Genomic DNA, 21,197 nt, shown 5'->3' with positions numbered 1-21,197 from the left:
CGGAGTCACCAAGTGTAGATACCTCTACTAGCATGACTAAATTGCTATGTCACCAAGTATAAGTAACACTCTCTTTGGGGGACCCACAAGCCATGGTGGACCCAATCGCGACATGCATCCCGTAGCCCGATGTCCAAGCTGCGCTACGGTATCCGAAGCCACATTTCCAGCCTTGCAAAGTTACCTTCACAACATGACTTCAAGACTAGAATAGTGGGTTCTTGTCCCACATCTAAGAAAATGTAAAGGAGATGGCTTCCTTCACCTATAAAATGAACTCTCCTCCCACTTAGAAAGACATTCCATATCCAACATCCCCATTACATCTTTGTAATTCTCTTGGGCCGCAATGCCCAAACACACTAGTTAAGCTTTCAAGTGGACGTAGTCTCCCGCTAAGGCGGGAGACGAACCACTATACTTCTTGTGTCTTCTCTCTCTCTCTCTCTCTCTCTCTCTCTTTTACGTTAATTAGAGTCACCGATTCCAAACATTAACACCAAGTTCATTGATAAAGGAACCAAAGAAAAATATCACTTTTCAGAATCCTATAATGAAAGTGTAGATCCAAAAATACCAAAAAGAATGAATTTTGTTTATAAGCTTGTAACATCCAGATACTATCTACCCCTATCATATGCAAAAATAGTTTGATAAATGTAGGCTGGAGTCGACCATCTCATTTTTTACTCATCCTATTCAAAATCAACCTTATTATTTTAAAACATATTGAAAGAGAAAAGGATTGATTACTAATCATAAAACTAAAAATTTTTTCAGGAGAAACTGAAAATCCATAACACATGATAATAAGAAAGCAAAGGCAAGTATATTCATAGCTCCAATTTTCACTAATCAAACAGAGAAGTTGAACCTTCATAGCTCCAGTTTTCAGAAGATTATAAATAGCTGGGACTCAAAAAATCATTCGTACCCACCACCCAAACTCGTCCCCTTCCTACCCATATCAATATAAAATAATTCCAATAACTGACAAGAAAATTATACATAGCACACAATTTGATGAAAGTTTTTCAAATTGCCAAAGATCAAAACCTTACCTTGAAACCATTCCAATGTTGCCGAGAATCCTCAGATGCAAGTACCCAACCTCAATTCTTGTCAGAGAAAAACATTGAAATTGTTAGCAAAATGAATACCCTGTTTAATCAAAACCTCCGAGCCCAAATCCTAAATCAATGACATATCAAGATTTACACTAATTTTGAAGAAACTTTTTGAAAAAAAATCAAGTCGATACCTCTCAAGAAAGCTCATCCCTGAGCTTATCCATGCAAGGAAGATTCGAGCTTGAGCACGAAGCACCAGTCCTCTCACCGTTCTTCTCATCTTCTCCTGTTTTCTTTTCTTCATTCACAACAACAATTTCAGGCTCTACCTTCTCTTTCTCACTCTCTGCCCCATCAAAATACTCAAATTTCAGAACAATGAAAGAAAGAATTGAGCATTTAAATTTCAAAATAGGAAAGAAATCAAGAAAACCCAAAATGGTTTGTACCTTCTTTTGTAGTTTCTTCATTATCAAGGTCAAGAGCAGCCACTGGGATTGAAACTGTTGGGGCACCCATCTAAGAGTTATGATTGGGCCTGGCCCAAGCCCATAACAGTAGAGATATTTTGCATTCTTATCTAGTAGGCTGTAGAAGGACATTCGTCTAGGCTCTTTGAGTTATGCCAGCTGTGAGTGCCAGCTGCTATATTCTCTCTTCTTATATGTGTGATGCACCGCATTTGTAATGATTATCCAGAATTATCAATCAACTTTTGTTCTTCTCTTTCATTTCGTTTTCCCTCAATTCAAATTTTCCAATTTAGGGTCACATTAACTGGTATCAGAGCCGTCGGTCTCATGGGACCGACGCGTAAGGGCGGCACCACCCATCATCCGACGAAGGATCTTTCGACGGTGGAGATGGACTATTTGGCCCAACAGATGGGGGTAGAAGCCCAACTTCAAGTAGTTCGCGACTCCGTCGACGAGATCCGTGCTGCTCATGAGCGTATGCGTTCTGAGAACGCCGAGATTCAAGCTCAAAACGCTGAATTTCAATCTCAGTTGCTTGACGAACTACGAGCTCTTCGGGTTACCTCGGTGACTCATTCTTCACCAGCTCCTGTGTCTCCTAACTCACTACAATTTGGCTCTCTCCCATTTTTTGAACTGTCTAATTCTACGGTTTCGGCTCCTCCACCTATTTACCCACAAGGTCTGGGTATTTTGAGCTTCACTCCTGATGAAGTTTTAGGTATGATTGCTTCTTCGACAGCTACTACTCTACCCATATCTAATTCTCCTGCTCATACTCATGTTAATTTTGGAGCTAATGCTAGTATACAACGTGATAAAATGGTTGCAGTCAAACAGAACAAAGGAATAAGAGATTGAGAATTTTCTGATGTGATTTACCTTCTCCAAGAACGGAGTATATATACAAGATACATCAAGACCTATTAGGAAACTAATTACAAGACCTATTATGAAACTAATTACAACAGAATAATCCTAATAATACACAATATTCACAATCCTAATTACATGGCATGACTCACGCCAACACTCCCCCTCAAGTTGGTGCATACAGATCACGGATGCCCAACTTGTCAAGTGAGTCATAGAAGGCTTTACTCGAGAGAGCCTTTGTAAGAATATCCGCCAACTGTTCTTCAGTAGGAACGAAGGGAAACATAATGATCTGTCCATCCAACTTCTCTTTAATGAAGTGTCGATCTACCTCCACATGGTTCGTGCGATCATGCTGAACAGGATTGTGAGCAATTTCAATTGCAGCCTTATTATCACAATAAAGCGGCATAGCCTTTTCCTGCTTGAACCCCAAATCTCTCAACAAATTTCTCAACCACAAGATCTCACAAAGTCCTCGGGCCATTCCTCTATACTCTACTTCTGCACTAGAACGAGCCACCACCTTCTGTTTCTTGCTCTTCCAAGTAACCAAGTTACCACCCACAAATGTGAAGTAGCCCGAAGTAGACCTGCGATCTATAATATTACCTGCCCAGTCCGCGTTTGTGTACCCGGAAACATCCAAGTGACTGTGTTTTGAAAAGAGTAATCCCTTCCCTGGAGCAGACTTTAAATACCGCAAAATACGAAATACAGCATCCGTATGAGTCTTACTGGGATTATGCATAAATTGACTCACCACACTAACAGCATAGGCTAAATCTAGTCTAGTGTGGGATAAATAAATCAACCGGCCAACTAACCTCTGGTATCTTGCTTTATTCGTAGGTACTTGATCCAAGTACTCTGCTAACCGATGGTTTTGCTCAATAGGAGTATCAACAAGTTGACAGTCAAGCATACATGTTTCTGCCAGCAAGTATAGAACATACTTCCTCTGACTCAACACAATACAATCCTTCCCACGAGCAACTTCAATTCCCAAGAAATATTTCAAATTACCCAAATTCTAAAGATAACTGACCTTGTAACCTTTGAATCTCCTCAAAGTCATCACCTGTCACAACCATGTCATCAACATAAATAATCAAGGCAATCACTTTACCACACCGATGTTTAAGGAACAAGGTGTGATCTTAATTGCTTTGCCGGTAGCCAATTTTCTTCATGAACTTGGTGAACCTGCCAAACCAAGCTCTGGGAGACTACTTCAAACCATAAAGAGATTTTTTAAATCTGCACACCACCTACTCTCCAATAGAAGTACCATATCCAGGAGACAAATCCATATAAACCTCTTCATGCAAATCACCATGCAAGAATGCATTCTTAACATCAAACTGTTGTAAAGGCCAATCAAGATTAGCAGCTAACGAAAGAAGTACCCGAATTGTGTTAATTTTGGCCACTGGTGCAAATGTCTCATCATAATCCACTCCATACTTCTGAGTATAGCCTTTAGCCACTAGTCTTGCCTTGTACCTGTCCACCGATCCATCTGAATTGTGTTTCACGGTATACACCCACCGACAACCAACTGTCTTCTTCCCGGGTGGTAATGATACTAGCTTCCACATACAATTCTTCTCAAGAGCATCCATTTCGACTGTCATTGCTTGCATCCACTTCTCATCCCTCATTGCATCCTGCACTTTACTAGGCAGAGACACAGAAGATAATTGATTCACAAAGGCTACATACGGTTTAGACAGCCTATGAGTCGACACATAATTAGCAACGGGGTATTTAGCTTTGGCATTTAGAGTAGGTTCATAGTGCTTCAGGGGTTGACCACGGGTGGAACGACTAGGCAGAGTTTTTGTGGGAACAATATCTGACACAGAAGAAGGAACACTAGCTGACACAGAAGGAGTATTAGATAAAGAAGGATTATAACATACCTCGGGTGATGATTGAGTAGGCGAGACCACTGAAGGAGAGGGAGAGATAGAAGAACTGTTCAAAACGACATTGGTGACATCGAGAATTTTATCGGAAACAAAATCAGAAACTTCCTCTTCAACCGACCGGTCAGACTGATCCGGTAGACTGGCCGGTCAGTAGCTGACTACCCAAATTCTCTTCTCCGTTTGGTGGGCTGCTGTCCTCTTTTTCAAGTTCCGTTCCAAAACACTCCAGCCTTGAGAACTCAGATGCTAGTCTCCCATCTTGCCCACTAAACAAATCTTCATAATAACAAGACTTCTCCCCCTGACGAGGAGTCACAGGAGGCAAAAAATAACATGCATCTTCACTGAACGTAACATCCATGGTGACATAAAACTTCTGGGATTGAGGATGATAACATTTGTAACCTTTCTGATGAGAACCATACCCCACAAACACACACTTAAAGGCTCTAGCATCCAACTTTGACCTCTGATTCTTATATAGATGAACATAAGCAATACAACCAAAGACACGAGCAGGAAGAGTATTAGAAGATGGAATAGAAACATAGTTAGACAGGACCTCAAGTGGGACACGACCTTGAAGAGGGACAGACGGAAGACGATTGATTAGATGAGAAGCACACAATACGGCCTCTCCCCAAAGATACTTAGGCATGTTAGCACTAAGTAGAAGAGACCGAGCCATGTCCAGAAGATGACGATTTTTCCGTTCAGACACCCCATTTTGCTCAGGTGTCTGTGGGCATGAAGTTTGATGTATGATGCCATGGTGTTGGAAATATTCATGAAAAGAATGATTGACAAACTCACCCCCATTATAGGAATGAAGGACCTTAACATGAGCATCATATTGAGTACGAACAAGCTTATGGAATGCTGTAAAAGCAGAGAAAACAGAATCTTTGGACTTAAGTAAAACCACCCAGGATAATCGAGTAAAGTCATCAATGAATAACACAAAATATCGCATTCCAGAAAGGGTAGAATGTTTAGAAGGACCCCATACATCTGAATGAATTAACTCAAAAGGCATAGTACTAGAATGAAAACTCGAAGGATAACTAGACCTATGACTCTTAGCCAAAGCACAAGTTTCACAATGCAGGCTAGACTCACTAACTCCCAGAAACAATGAGGCATGGACTTCTTCATAACTCCAAAAGATGGATGACCCAAACGCCTATGCCACAACCATAGCTCACTTAATCTATCAGAATTTAATGTCAGGGCTAAAGGCTGTTCCGGTGCTTGTGTTGGCTCTGCGTACATGTAATCCAAGTGAAACAGTCTCCCCCTCAGGTCTCCCTTGCCCATGATCACCCTGGTGCACAGATTCTGAAAAATAACATACATTGGATAAAAGGTTACAGAGCATTTATTTTGTGACCCCAACTGGGATACAGACAAAAGATGATGAGATAATGAGGGTACATAAAGCACATCATGCAATACAATGGATGATGTAACCTAAACAGACCCAATACCTAAGACTGGAAAAGACGCACCATTCACATTAGAAACATGGGATATAGAAGGGGATGACATAGACATAAAGAAGGACTTATCATGGGTCATATGGTCAGACGCACCAGAATCAATTATCCATGTATCACTACCAGTAAAGTCAGAAACATGTAAAGCAACACCAATTTTACCTCGAGTTCCCTTAGTCAAGGGAACATTACCCTGTGAGGGATCTTGCCCTGCAATGCCGTAGAAGTCAGGTTCTGGCACCAATTGGACTGCCGCTTTGCCTCTTTGACCATCACCACGTCCTCCAATATGATTGCCTCCTCTCCAACCAGAGTTGTTGTAATTAAACCTTCGCAGCTTAGGACATTGATTCTTGAAATGGCCAACTTCCTTGCAATAGTTGCAAGCCATTTGATTATAATTCTGGTTCTGCTGATATCCCTGATTCCGTGGCTAATACTGACTCTGAGATGGAACTAGGGTAGAATTCCCAATCTGAGGTTGAGGTGGAGGTGTAGCATGGATTGCTAAACCAGAAATTTTAGTATGAAGGTTCTGAGCGGCAGCCTTATTACCTTCATCTCTTCGGATATAGGCAAAAGCTTGTTCCAATGTAGGTGGAGTTGCAAGACGCAATAACTCATTCTTTGCCCCTTCAAAGTGAGGGTCCAGGCCAGCAAGAAAAATATGGACATGCATCTTGTCCTGCTCAGTCTGATAGGAATTAATATCAGCTTCACAAGTCATAGGATTAGGGTTTCTCTGATCAAGCTCCTGCCAAATTGTCTTCAAATTCGCATAAAAGGTTGCAACAGGCTGTCCACTCTGAGTTATTTTGAAAGCTTTGACATTCAATTCATGAACACGAGCAAAGTCACTCCCATCATAATATGTAGCAACAATAGAATCCCAAATTGCTTTGGGAGAATCATAGTTAGCAAATAATCTCATTACCTCCGGAGTCATAGCCTTGAGAAGAATTCCCATCACATTAGTATTTGTCGTATCCCATTCATCGGCTTTTGGTCCTGCAGCAGGTCTTGCTGCACTACCGGTAACATAACTCCACTTTCCAATCCCCTGAATATGGATCTTCATAAGCCTCTGTCATAACTGATAATTGGTGCCATCAAGCTTTACACCAAAACTTGAATTATCTGTAACATTCTGAACAATCACAACCTCACGGGCCACAGAGTTTGCCCCTCCATTCTGAGATCCTCCAATATTCCCGTCGGTAAGGGTCAAATTCACCATCTCCTTTCTTCTCCTTCTTCTTCTTCAAATATCTTAATTAATGAGCCACAAACCAAAAAAAATAAAACGTCTCAAAGAGACCAGTAGAAAAACACCAAAAGAAGGTGGTCTTTAATAGCCAAAAGAAACCAAAGCAAGAAGTGGAGCAAAACGCCAAAAAAAGGAACAGAACCAAAACAAGGTCTGAGCGTCTCGAAGCCAACAACAAAAGGGACCAGCAATGACTTCAAGGGACCAGCGATTTCAAAGGGACCAGACCAAAGGATTAATTGTATTGAAAGCAAAAGGACAAGAGAACAAAAAAGAACTGATTTTCCTGCCGCGGAAATCAAATAGCACAACCGAGTCCGAATGAATCTCGGCTCTGATACCAAGTCAAACAGAACAAAGGAATAAGAGATTGAGAATTTTCTGATGTGATTTACCTTCTCCAAGAACGGAGTATATATACAAGATACATCAAGACCTATTAGGAAACTAATTACAACAGAATAATCCTAATAATACACAATATTCACAATCCTAATTACATGGCATGACTCACGCCAACAGTTGTTACTTGTGGTAGTCCTGTTGTTAGTGATGTTCCTAGTGGTAGTAAGTTGATGAATGATGCGTTTAAAGGCAGAGATAGGTTTGACAACTCTGACTCTGGGAATTGGCAACAACCATCACATTATTATCAACATACTATTGGTCCTGCTTATACTGATTTTAATTTTCCTAATCATGTATCGTATTCATCCAATATTCCTGTTTCAAGCATGGGTTATCAAGGGTACCAATCTCTTAATATGCCTGCTTCTACTATGGGTTATATGCTTGACAACTCTTTTCATGGTGGTTCTATGCATCTTGGTCCTTCTGGTGCCTCTTCATATTACCCTCAGTGGGCAGCTAATCCTAGCAATTCTAATGCTCATGCACCAAATGTTAGACCTGCTTTGCCTTTTGCTGTGAACCAGTTTCTAAGTACACATACACAAGCTCAGCTGCCTCAAGCACCACCTGTTTACTCTACTATTGCCACATCTTATCCACCATCATATTCGACGGGTCAACATCAATTTCCATATTATGTGTAACCACCAGTGATGCAGCCATTACCTGGATATTATTCACAGCAACCATATACTAGAGATCAGAGATATCCCTTGCACTATCAAATGCAATATCATAGTTCCCATGTGGATCCCAGCTTGCCTACCATGAAGCAGATGCGTCTTGATTTCACTACATTTGGAGACAGAGATCCACTTCAGTGGTTGAATAAAGCGGAACAATACTTTGAACTGCACCAAATCCTTGAAGAAAGGAAGGTTGCTATAGCAGCCATGCATCTCACTGACGAGGCTGCCGATGTGTGGCACTTATTTAGACATCAATATCCATGCACATGGCAAGGGTTTGCCAGTTTATTGATGCGGGAGTTTGGTACTCGCAACAAAACAGATTGTCAAGCTGCCTTGGCTAAACTCACTCAGAAAGGTTCAGTACAAGATTTCAAGTCTCAATTCAACAAACTTTCAAGGAGAGCTCTTGGGTACACCGATGACTTATTACTAGCTTGTTTCATGGGGGGTTTGAAGGAGAACATTCAGGCTGATGTGAAAGCCATGCAACCAACGACTCTTTATCAAGCTTATGAGTTGGCTAGGATCTTTGAAGAAAGGAACAGTACACAAAGGCAGTTTAGACCCCAAGGAAGTAGGTCTGGACCTTCATTTAACAGCTACTCATCTGTTTCCAATCAAAGGAACTCGACTATAAGTCATGGCAACAACAGACAATAAGCTACCAACCTCAACCCTAGTAATACTAGGAACATTGGGAATCAAGGCACTATATCAAGAGCTGATTTTAATGATAGAAGAGCAAGAAATATGTGTTATTTCTGTGATGAACCATACAGGACGGGACATGTGTGTAAGAAAGGCCAATCAGGGCAAGCTCTTTTGATCGAAGCTGCAAGTGAGGGTGAAGAGAAAGGGCTACTCAAAGAAAGTAATTATAATGAATCAGAAAAGAGTCCATATGGTGAGAACATAGATGAACCTGAAGTGACTCTACATGTTCTAACTTCCCATGAAGATCCTAGAACTATGCAGCTTAAGGGATGTTTCAACAAAAAAGAAGTGCATGTCCTCATAGATGGCGGTGCCACTCATTGCTTTATTCACCCTCAGTTACTAAAAAAATATATAGAACCTCTAGACAAGACTAAGAGTTTGTGGGTTATGGTAGCAAGTGGGAACAAAATGAAGACAGATGGACAGATAAAGGTAACAATGCAGCTGCAAGGTTTAACTGTGGTTACCCAAGCTTATGTGATGCCTGTAAATGGCTGTGAGATCTTATTGGGAGCATCGTGGTTAAGGACATTAGGGGATATACTTTGGAATTTTGAAAAAATGACGATGAAATTTAAGTTAGATGATAGAGATTATCAGTTACAAGGGTTGCTTTATGAAGAACCAACAATGGTCAGTTGTGAGTTGATGACTCGTTTGTTGAAGCAAGAAAAGGAAGACATGATTATTCAAGTATAACCAATTGAGTCCGAGGCAGCACATCCGCAACAGGTACCACCAAACATTCAAGCCTTAATTGAAAAATATGATGATTTTTTTCAAAATCCCACTGCCCTACCTCCCCAGAGAGCACATGATCATAGGATCGAGCTAATTCCCAATGCAGCACCTGTTAATGTCAGATCATTCAGGTACCCTTATTTCCAGAAGGAAGAAATTGAGAAAATTGTCAAAGAGTTGTGGCAAAGTGGTACTATTAGACTTAGTCAAAGTCCATACTCATCTCCAGTGCTCCTAGTAAAGAAGAAGGATGGAACCCAAAGAATGTGCGTTGATTACCGGTCCTTGAACGCTGTTACTCTCAAGGACAAGTTTCCCATTCCCATTGTTGACGAGTTGTTAGATGAGCTCCATGGAAAGGTAATTTTCACAAAATTGGATCTTAGATCAGGTTATCACTAAGTGTGGATGCATCCAAGCGACATTGAAAAGACTGCATTTAGGACCCATGAGGGTCACTATGTATTTCTAGTGATGCCTTTTTGCCTCACTAATACTCCCTCCACATTTCAATCACTCATGAATGACATTTTCAGAGAGCAACTACTGAAATTCGTACTTGTATTCTTTGACAACATCCTGGTCTACAGCTCATCCACGGAGGAACACTTGAACCACTTGACAACGGTGTTCAACATTCTCCAACAACATGAACTGAAAGTGAAGAACAGCAAATGTTCATTTGGAGCATCCAAAGTTGAATATTTGGGACATGTCATATCATCTGAAAGGGTTGCTGTGGACCCAGCAAAGATTGAAGTGATTAAAAACTGGTCTAAGCCAAAGACACTTAAAGGATTGAGAGGGTTCCTTGGATTAGCCGGCTATTACAGGAAGTATGTGAAACACTTTGGAATTATAGCCAAACCTCTGACTAACATGCTTAAGAAGGATGGGTTTAAATGGTCGCAAGAGGCAGAAGAAGCTTCTGAAAAACTGAAGATAGCGTTAACTACTACACTGGTCTTAGCTCTGCCTGATTTTTCAAAGGAGTTTGTAGTCGAATGTGATGCTTCAGGAGTTGGGATCGGAGCGGTGTTGTCTCAAGAAAAACATCTTATTGCTTACTTGAGTAAAACCTTGGGTCAGAAACATTTAGACTTGTCAGTTTACGACAAGGAAATGTTAGCAGTAGTCTATGCCGTTTAGCAATGGAGCCCTTATTTGTTGGGACACGACTTTAAGATCCTAACTGACCATAGAACTCTTCAACATTTCTTGAGTCAGAAAATCACCACCTCAGCCCAACAAAAATGGCTTCTAAAACTAATTGGTTATGACTATTCTATTGTTTACAGGTCTGGCTCCCACAACACAGTTCCAGATGCTTTATCAAGACAAGGAGAGTTAAAGACTGTGATGGGCATTTCTACACCTGTGTTGTCTTTCATGCAGTAATTGAAGGAGGCATGTGCAAGAGATGTGGAGGCTAAAAAAATTCTAGAAGAATTGTCACATGATCCTACAGCAAGAAAAAATTACACTTGCCAGCAAGGGAGTCTATTTTACAGAGGGAGACTTTTGGTACCTGACATTGACAATTGGTGGGGCAGAATTATAAAGGAGTTTCATGAAGGCAAGATTGGTGGACACTCTGGTTGGCTAAGGACTTACAAGAGAATCTCCAAAAAAATTTTGTGGCCTAGGATCAAGAAACAGGTAAGAATTTTTGTTTCTGAATGCATCATTTGCCAAAGAAATCATTATGAAGCCATATCTCCTCCAGGATTGTTGCAACCCAATTCTATCCCGACTGAAGCATGGCTCAATATATCTCTTGATTTCATTGATGGTCTTCCTGTTAATTTTGGGAAATCAGATATTCTAGTAGTGGTGGATAGGCTGACCAAGTATGGGCATTTTGTGGCTTTATCTCATCCCTATACAGCCAAGACTATAGCTGAAGTATTTGTTAGAGAGGTTTTTCACTTACATGGGATGCCTAAGGAAATCATAAGTGATAGGGACCCTACATTTCTGAGTACCTTTTGGAAAGAGTTTTTTGCCATACAAGGAACCAAGTTATGTTACAGTACAACCTACCATCCCCAAACAGATGGCCAAACGGAGTCACTTAACAGGGTTCTAGAGCAGTATTTACGGTGCACCATCTGCGAGAAGGTTGGAAATTAGGTTGAGATGTTGAGTTGGGCAAAATGGTGGTATAATACCACCTATCATTCTGCCATAAGAATGACCCCATTTGAAGCTTTGTATGGTAGACCACCTCCCCAAATTCAAGCTTATATCCCTGGGAGCACAATAGTTTATCACGTTGATATGCAATTGAAGGATATATAGAGATGAGCTACTGTCCATTTTGAAGAGGAACATGCAAGCAGCCCAGAATCGGATGAAAAACTATTATGATAAACATCACACAGAAAGGAATTTTGAAGAAGGGGAGTGGGTGTTTTTAAAATTGCAACCGTATAAGCAGCAATCAGTTCGCAAAGGAATTCACAGAAGCCAGCTCCCAAGTATTTTGGTCCATATCAGGTTATCAAAAAAATTGGGAAAGTTGCTTACAAGTTACTGTTGCCTTCTACTGCAAAGATCCATCCAGTTTTTCATGTTTCAAGGTTAAAGAAGAAGGTTGGCTCAGCAGTGATAACCTCCCTTGATTTGCCACTGATGTTTGAGAGTGATAAAAGTAAGTGGTATCCAGCTAAAATCCTTGATAGAGGAATTTTCAAAAAGAACAATGCTGCAGTGACAAAATGGCTTGTGCCATGGAAGAACACCAATGAAGAGGATGCAACCTGGGAGGATCCGGAGCAGTTCATGAACAGATTTCCAGAATTTCAAACTTGAGTTGCAAGTTTGATCTTTAAAGCGGGGTGGAATGTTGGGGGACCCATCTAAGAGTTGTGATTGGGCCTGGCCCAAGCCCATAACAGTAGAGATATTTTGCATTCTTATCTAGTAGGTTGTAGAAGGACATTCGTCTAGGCTCTTTGAGTTATGCCAGCTGTGAGAGCCAGCTGCTATATTCTCTCTTCTTATATGTGTGATGCACCACATCTGTAATGATTATCCAGAATTATCAATCAACTTTCAATTTTGTTCTTCTCTTTCATTTCGTTTTCTCTCAATTCAAGTTTTCCAATTTAGGGTCGCATTAGAAATCGGGCTCTTTCGCTGAACTCTCCGCTTTCTGAAACACCCACAAAATCTTGAATCAAACAAAAGAAAGAATATAATTTCAATGTTTTCAATTAGATCAGTTCAACAATTGATGAATCGGTGGGTGGAGTCTTGGACCTAAAAACAGATCGACTCTTCATCCCAACCGGCCATGGCCGCCGCCGATTTGAATATGGGACTGAACATTAAGTTGTTCCCTCAAGCACCCTCAAGCACCAATTTCTTTGGTTAGAGATGAAAATCAATTCCCTTCCCTCTCTCTCTCTACCTCTCTGTGTGACACGCTAAAAGCAAGCGCATAATTTAACCCTAAAAATATCATTAGTAGTATAAGCAAGTAGGGATCGTTCTATTCCAGGGATTGAGGGTATACTTGTCATTGTCAAACAAATAAAGAATTAAAATTAAAACAAAGTATAATATTTACAAAGATATTTACAAGTATCTACAAATTTACGAAATTAAGGGGGACTTTTAAGATTTGGTTTTTGAAAATTAAAATAATTAAAACAAATAAAACTATACAAACACTTATACAAGAATGGAACATATGAAACAAAGATCAAAACCAAATTCATAATCAAATTCGACTCAACCCTATTATTGTTCATCTTAAGTCATGAGAAGGAGTTGATCATGTGAAATATTCAAAGCAAATAATTTCCCATATTTTACTTTTCAATGCTAATTAGCCTAAGTGAAAGCACAAAGACTAATCCTATCAAACATGCATTCAAGCTCTAGAAAGCTAGATAATCATAACATGTTAGACGCATGAAACACATAGAAAGGCTATCAACTCAAGTGTGCAACTTAGTATGAAAAAGTCCACCTAATTGCAATCCTTTTTAATTAAACTCGATTTTTGTCCAAAACCTTTACTACTCTTGATTTTAAGTTCACAAAACAAAAAGTTGATTTCATGTTCTTAATATCTAGCACCACTCATACATAAACCCTAAAAGTTGGCCACCAATTAGAATAAACATACAAGAGATATCAATTAAGCAAATTCAATTAAACATTCTCACATAAGCAACTTAAGAATCACAATAATAAGAATCTGAAATTTATTCAATCATGGAATTCGAAATTAAAATCTTGTTTCAAATGCCGGCAACGGCGCCAAAAATTGATACGCTAATAGTAAGCGCATAATTTAACCCTACAAATGTCATCATTAGTATATAGTAAATAGGGATCGTTCTATTCCGGGGATTGAGGGTACACCTGTAATTGCAAAAACAATTAATTAATTAGTAAAAGTAAAAATTATTATTTACAAAAATAAAACAAAGAAAAGAAATATATACAAGTAAACACAAATAAGGGGGTCTTAGGAATATAAAATTAATAAATAAAATAAAGAAAATGTAAAAACATATATACAAGGGTGGAACGCAAGGAACAAAGATCAAAACCAATTCCATGTAATCAAATTCGATTCAAACCCTATAATTGTTCTTCCAAGTCATAAGAAAGAAGTTGATCATGTGAAACGTTAGAAAGCAAACGATTTCCCATATTTTACTTTCCTTTACTAATTAACCTAAGTGAAAGCACCTAGATCAATCCTATTAAACATGCAATCATAGTCTAGAAAGCTAGCTAATCAAAACATGTTCAACGCAAGAAGCATAGAGAAAGGTTATCAACTTAAGTGCACAACCTAGTTATGAATAAGTTCACCTATTTGCAATCCTCTTCAATTGAACTCGACCTTTGTCCAAAGCCTTTACTACTTGTGATTTAGGTTCACAAAACTATTAGGTGAATCGTTTGCCTAAATCTAGCACCAATTACATGCAAATCCTATAAGTGTCGACCCAAATAAGATAAACATATAAAAGTTTTCTGTAAAGCAAATTCAATCGAACAAACTCACATAAGCAACTTAGAATCACAATTATAAGAATTCGAAAACTTTATTTAAACATAGAAATTGGGCTTAAACTTTGCCCTAAACGTTATTGTTAACTAGAAACAAATTCCTACGAAATCAAACAAGGAAATCAAAAGATTACAAGGAAAAAAGAACGAATTACACCGTGAGTGGAGATGGAGATGGAGAGCTTGATGGTTGGATCTTGAATCTTGGAAGCAAGCCTTCAAGGTAGATGATGGAGGATATGATCTTCACGGCTCCTTCTTCTTCTTCCTCTCCTTGCTTGAAAAAGCAGAACTTTGCAACTAGAGAATGGAGAGAATTTTTCTGAATGAAGAGGTGTTGTTGGTGTGTTTAAACGTCTAGCATAGGGGGTTTATATAGGGGAACGGCCAAGCTTTGCCACACAGCTTCGACCAATCACGTAGCGCCATGTCAGCTCTGTTGTGTCATCCAACCAATCAATCCCTAATATATTGTTGCTGATTTTCCCAAGATTTAATCTAATTTTATTCTTAATTTTCGGCCAAATTGCTCTTAAGTGAAATTAGGAATGAATCTAGACTTGTTTTGGACCTTTTCTCCCTTAAATCTCTCCATGGCTTTATCCTTAATGTCCTCCCCTTGATTTTCTCTTGATTTCCACATTAAAATTGCAGATTTTATTCTCTAATTTCAGCCAACAAATCTTGAGGGAATTAAGGAACGAATCTGGACTTGTTTTGAGCCTTTCTGCTTGTTGCAATCCCTTGAAACTCTCCCTTGATTTTCTCTTGATTTCCCATGCAAAAATCAGATTTAATCTCCCATAATATCTCCAACGTCATCTTCAAGCCATGTGGTCTCCTAATGCCTTCAAGTTTCCTAGCCTCATCAGGATTCCTGCGTTGACTGGGATTCCTAGTCGGACCAGGAAAACTCCATTTCTTCATTTCAGCTCATTTATGCATCCCTTCTGCCTTTAAGCTCATTTCTTCTCCATTTATTTGATGTACCTATAAAATAGAACCTAAATTAAAAATTATTAAGTAAAGGAAATAACTAAGCAAAATATGGGGAAATAACTATTAAAACATCGCATTAAAATGCTCCTATCACTGTGGAGCGAAGAAGAAAGACACGGTAGTTCTGAGCAGGTAGACAGGTGTCAGGGCAACATAGATGAGGTAGGGGCAAAATTGTCTTTTCTTCTATGATTGGCTCTGCTCGAGCTGGCATTGTTACTAAGCTGATGAACAGTGCGTGGATAAATAGTATATAGTAAATGTTAAAACAGTTACTGTTAACGTTAGAATCCGCAGGGGTCTAGTTAACGTTATTGAGAAAGAGATAGAAGAGAGAGAAAGAGAGACACAATGTATAGTGGTTCGTCTTCTGCCTTAGCGGCAAACTACATCCACTCCAATATTGCACTATATGGATTTGGGCCTCGCGGCCCAACATGATTACAAGAGATGTTGTAATGGGATGGGATTCTAAGTGGGAGGAGTGGTCCATTTTATAAGGAAGAGAGTCACTCTCCTTTACATGTTTTCCAATGTGGGATGCAAAAGACAACTATTCTAGTGTAGAAAAGCATGTTGTGAAGGTAACTTGGCAAGACCGGGAAGGTTGCTTCCCGGTGAGGTCTTGGCCGCTTCCGACTACCACGGGGTAGGTTGTATGTCGGGCTACGGAATGCATGTTGCGGTTGGGCCCCACCATGGCTTGTGGGCCCACTAAGAGGATGTTACTTATGCTTGGTGACATAGGGAATAAGTCATGCTAGTGGAGGTATCTACAAGTCCCCAAGTAAGAGGAGCTTCTTGGTTGGGGAGTTATAAACATGATATCATCAAGCATAAGTGACGTTTGGGCGGCGCCCAGCCCCTACAAGTCCTCGAACTCCGTAAGCAAGAAGGGACTCTTTAACCTGCAAAACAAAGATAGAAGCATGTGCATGTAGAATGCTTGTTGTATTGGACAACGTATGTGAGTTGCACTGATATGCATTAGCATGTATGAATGTACGAGGTGCATGATACATGATGATGTATATATGTGAATGGTGCTGAGTATGATCGGTTATGAGCTCGAGAATGCACATGGTTGTGTAAGAATACGACAAATGAGCATATGAAGTGCATATGATGCGTAAATGCGTGATGTGCATAAGAAAACGAGCGAGGTTGAGATGGCTAGGTTACGCGCGTGAGGTGTAAGTGGCATGAGTACCATGAAGGCAAAAGTTTGTAACTCATGAACAAAGACTATGCAAAAGTTTGAGTTAGTTTGGTTTTCGCTCTTGTTAATGGAACGTGAAAAGAATTTGATTGTTGCAAACGACAAATGGTAGAAGAATTCAATGTTCAATTAACGTGTAATATGCCGAGTATACATGAGTGTAAAGCTCGAGAATGTCGGGAAGGCATAAGCATAAAACTCGGGGTTGCCGGGAAGGTGTGAGCGTGAAGCTTGGGGTTGTCGGGGAGGCAAGAGCATGAAAGCTCGCGGTTGCTGGAAAGACATGAGTGTTAAAGCTGGGGGATGCCATGAGATATTAATGGGTAGATCGATAGTGATGCCCTAAGGCATGAGCATAACCGTTGCTAATTATACTTGATTATATGTACAAGTCCCCGAAATCCCCAATTAAGGAGGGTTTTTCTTGCGAGGTTGATACCAAAGCGTAGCTTTGTGCCGTATAACAAGCATAATTAGTGCAAGTGCATCGTCCATTCAGAATTTTGTTGGAGCGAGTGCTTTTGCCCTTTCGGGTGGGCCCTTGCCAGGCCCTTGTGGCGACCAGAATGGGTATACCACAGCGCCGTAATATTAAGCCAATAGGAGCTCGATACGTCGTAGACGTACCGTAGACCTACCAACTTAATACTACAAGGCCTGTTGAAAATGCAAATTTTAGGAAAATGGAGACCAAGAAAAACTTTTAAGAAAAGACTTTAAATCAACAACCCAACATTTAAATCGACAAGTCTGGAAATGCTTCAAAATAAAGTGGGCAGGTGCACTGTGATGCCTTAGGGCTTACATCATAACTGAAATGAAAGGAGTTCAACAATAACAATAAAACAAAGGGGTGAGGCGCGCTCCCAGGTAGGCGGACCTCACAAAGTTCAACATTGAAAGAGAAGCTAGTAAATCGATAGAGTACCAAATGGGAAGAACTTCAAGCAACAGGAACAGCAACACACAGACTCGGCCAACGACCCACTTCTAATCCAAATAGTCCGGAATGACCTCGTTGTAACCTGAAATGTAGGGGTGAGCATTTCGTCCTCGCTAGCCCAATAGGGGCCGACCCAACCATAGTTAGGTTTGAAAACTAATAGGTAAAACATAGCTACTAGAATATAGATTGCGCGCATTTGTAAAATCGAGTAAAACAAATGCAAACCAAAAACAATCATAGTTATTTCGTTTCAAGAAATCATATGCAGCATGCTTCACACAACTTGGAGCTCCGAGATACTTACCTGCTGGCTAAACTAAAATAAATCGGTGACCGACCTGGTTCGTCATCCTTCGAGAACCAGCCAACTACTCTGTAGTCTTATGACTACAAGTAGCGAAAGTTTCCATTTCCTGGCTCTGAGTCTCCTATGACTGGTTCACTGTCTGTATTCACCTTTTCTCGACAAACATAGGAGCACAGCCCCCTCCGGAGGTTCACGGTTATCGACACCGTGGGATCCCTAGGAATCTACGCGTCTAGGTCCCATTCACTTTCAGGTCACAAACACAAACATACAAAGGGTACAGTATCACAACATGCAAGTCTAGCCTCGGTTTTCGCAATCAACAATTATCAGTTATGAAAACACAAGTATCACGAGGCATCGACTAATGAACAACCAAAAATATACTTGCAGGCAACATAATATTATACTAGAGCATTTCACATATATCGAAAAGCCTCTAACAAGGAAGGGACAGCTCACCCTACTTGGAAAATGCCGGAGTATTCCACACTCTGATGCTTTCCGCTTAAGCTTCCTTAACGATCGTGTTTCCTAAACCATTACTTAGTTTGTAAGTAATTATCCAGGTAAACATCATGATCAACTTTAAGTAATCGCGCATACTAAATCCTTTTTATTTCAATGAGGCTATTAATTATTTCTTTCAACTTTTACCAATTTGGGAAATTAACTCCTTTCTTAAAAAGGAAAACGTCCTTATCGCTCCGCTAAACTTTCACCAATCCGAGTGACCAAAGTCGAGTCGATCCTCACGTTTTATGAGGTCGGTCAACCCTGGTCAACTCTCGGAGTTGACTTTTGACATTTGACTTTGACTTCTGACTTTTGACCAAATATTCATTTATTTACCATTATTTCTTATTTATTAAAAATAAATAAGAAATAATTATAAATAAAGTTTTACTTTTACTTTTACCCATTTACTTCTCCTTTTTCACCTTTTTACTTTCACCAAGACTTTTACCTCCACACTTTCACTTTTACCTTTTTACCTCATTTTTACCGAATTTACCTTTACTTTCACCTTCTTCACTTTTTACCACTTTACCAAGGTAAAAACTCATTTAATCCAACTTTTACTCTTTTCTTCATTTTCTTTATTTTCTTCCAAAAACAAAGCCATTTCTTTTCTTCTTCCTTTTCTTTTTCTTTTGGCCAAAATTACACAACAACAAACACCAAATCTTCAACACCCAAAATTCCAACACTCGTTTTCAAAGTAATAAAATCCTACTAATTAAATTCTTCTCAAAGATCTAATTTTCACAATTTTTCCAACAACAACAATGGCTCAACAAAATCACAATCAACCAAATAAATTCCAAAAATTCTAGGGTTTGTCCAAAACTCATTCCTTACCCTTTCTTCTTCAAAACTCACGGCCAAATCCTCCTCCTTGGCCTTCTTCACCTACAAATCCGTCCAACATCAATATCACAACCAAAAACTCGAAAACAAGGTTGCATGGATAGATCCTTACCACAAATCCTTGCCAAACCCGTAGCCTAGCTTCATGGTTTAAGGAGAAATCGGGTTCATGCAATCAAAAATTAAAATGGAAATCAAAAACTCGAATTTGGTAAGAAAGATGTATAGATCGAAGGAATAGAGGCTAGATTAGGATGGATAATACCTTGATTTGAACTTGGAAAGAAGAAATCACAAAAAGCCCCAATTTAGCTTCGGGTTCTAGGGTTTTTGGAGGGTTAAATGGCTAAATTTCATGATTTTGGTTGGAGAAATGGAAAGAGGGGATGAAGAGAAGAAAATCTGAAAATTTTGGTGAGGATTGGGATTCCGGCGAGAGGTAGAGAGAGAAGCTCTCGGGTAGAGAGAGAAAGCTGAAATGAAAAATGAGGTGGAGTGGCTAGGTTTTCGAGAATGAGATGCTTAAATACCTCTCCCAAATTTAATTGTGAAAAGTCGAATCTGCCCCTCCTTTTGGGCCAATGGGTTGGGCTGCTCCTATTTTCTTTTTCATTTTAATTTTCCTTAAGCCCACTCCAAAAATACACTTCAAACATCCTTATTTCTCCGACACTTCACCGAATCATTTCGGGAAAATTTTCCGGGCTTGTCCTAAGCCTCGATACTTTAAAAATAGTTTCCTAGACCCAAATTGGATTTTCTCTACATTCTTAATCCTTTAAAATGGCCTCAAAGTCTTAACCTAAGCACGAATACTTGTGTACCATACGAATACGTAGTTTCATACGTTATACGACAAATTAAAATAAATAAGAAAAAGTACGGGGGTCTACAGCCCTCGAAGGAGTCCCCCCACTCTTGGTTATAGACCTCCGTATGGTCGAAAAATTGTTTGATGAGGGGAGCTGCGTTTAAGCAGTGGATGTTAGGTAGCGAACCTAATCATTTGTATGAAAAATGACAAATAAGCATAGCAAGTATTATGTGGATCTTATGGCCATGTAACATGCATAATAGATAGTGGCAAGTGTAATGAGTGTTCATATAAAATTTTGGGAGTAGCTCTCAGTGAATAGTATGAAACATTGTGAACTTGGGGCTTAACTAAAGCATGTTGGATATGTTCGAGCAAGTTTGGTTATGTTCAAGCAAGTTAGGTGTAGTTGAGCGGGTAGGCACTATGCGAGTATGCGGAGCTTGGCCCAAGCAAGTCGTGGCCATGCTTGATACCCAAGAGAGTCGTAACCCAAGCAAATCGTAATCCGGACAAGTTTAATTAAGTCATTAGTGTCACAATGTTTCAAGCATGGCATAGTTTGTTTAAGTGAGTGTCACATTAAATTGATTTAAGCATGGCATGTGTATAGCTTGTACTTGTAGTAAAGTTGCTAATAACATTTTTGTATTGTTGTAAACATGCTTAGGGATCATGGTGGCATTTGAAGCATGGATTTGAGCATAGTAGATGTGCTAGTAACATTGATACATAGTGTAAGCATGCTTAAAGTCATATAAGCATGTAAATGCATATCAAGTGTGATATATTGTAGGCATGATTAGAAGTAGTAAAAGCATGGC

The 21,197-nt window shown here is 39.7% G+C and overlaps 1 protein-coding gene and 1 long non-coding RNA gene across 3 annotated transcripts; one reads left to right on the top strand and one right to left on the bottom strand.

Moving 5' to 3' along the window:
- Positions 1 to 10,199: 10,199 nt before the first annotated feature.
- Positions 10,200 to 12,494, top strand: LOC133711581 (uncharacterized). Its single transcript, XM_062137684.1, has 4 exons — positions 10,200 to 10,804; positions 10,979 to 11,074; positions 11,234 to 11,801; positions 12,180 to 12,494. Exons 1-4 carry the CDS (start codon positions 10,200 to 10,202, stop codon positions 12,492 to 12,494), a joined length of 1,584 nt encoding a protein of 527 aa, XP_061993668.1.
- A 5,888-nt stretch (positions 12,495 to 18,382) lies between these two features.
- LOC133707950 (uncharacterized) lies at positions 18,383 to 19,985 on the bottom strand. 2 transcript variants are annotated; one of them, XR_009845444.1, is made up of 4 exons: positions 19,825 to 19,985; positions 19,672 to 19,700; positions 19,551 to 19,601; positions 18,383 to 18,722 (listed from the first exon to the last, which is right to left on the bottom strand). It is a non-coding gene; the product is annotated as an uncharacterized LOC133707950 (long non-coding RNA). The 2 variants fall into 2 exon arrangements; XR_009845443.1 differs by having other exon boundaries at positions 19,672 to 19,696.
- Positions 19,986 to 21,197: the final 1,212 nt, after the last annotated feature.

This window comes from Rosa rugosa, chromosome 5 (assembly GCF_958449725.1).
Source record: "Rosa rugosa chromosome 5, drRosRugo1.1, whole genome shotgun sequence".
Classification (NCBI taxonomy): Eukaryota; Viridiplantae; Streptophyta; class Magnoliopsida; order Rosales; family Rosaceae; genus Rosa; species Rosa rugosa.
The sequence above is the reverse complement of the archived record's forward strand: the minus strand, read 5'-3'. Positions and strand labels throughout refer to the sequence as shown.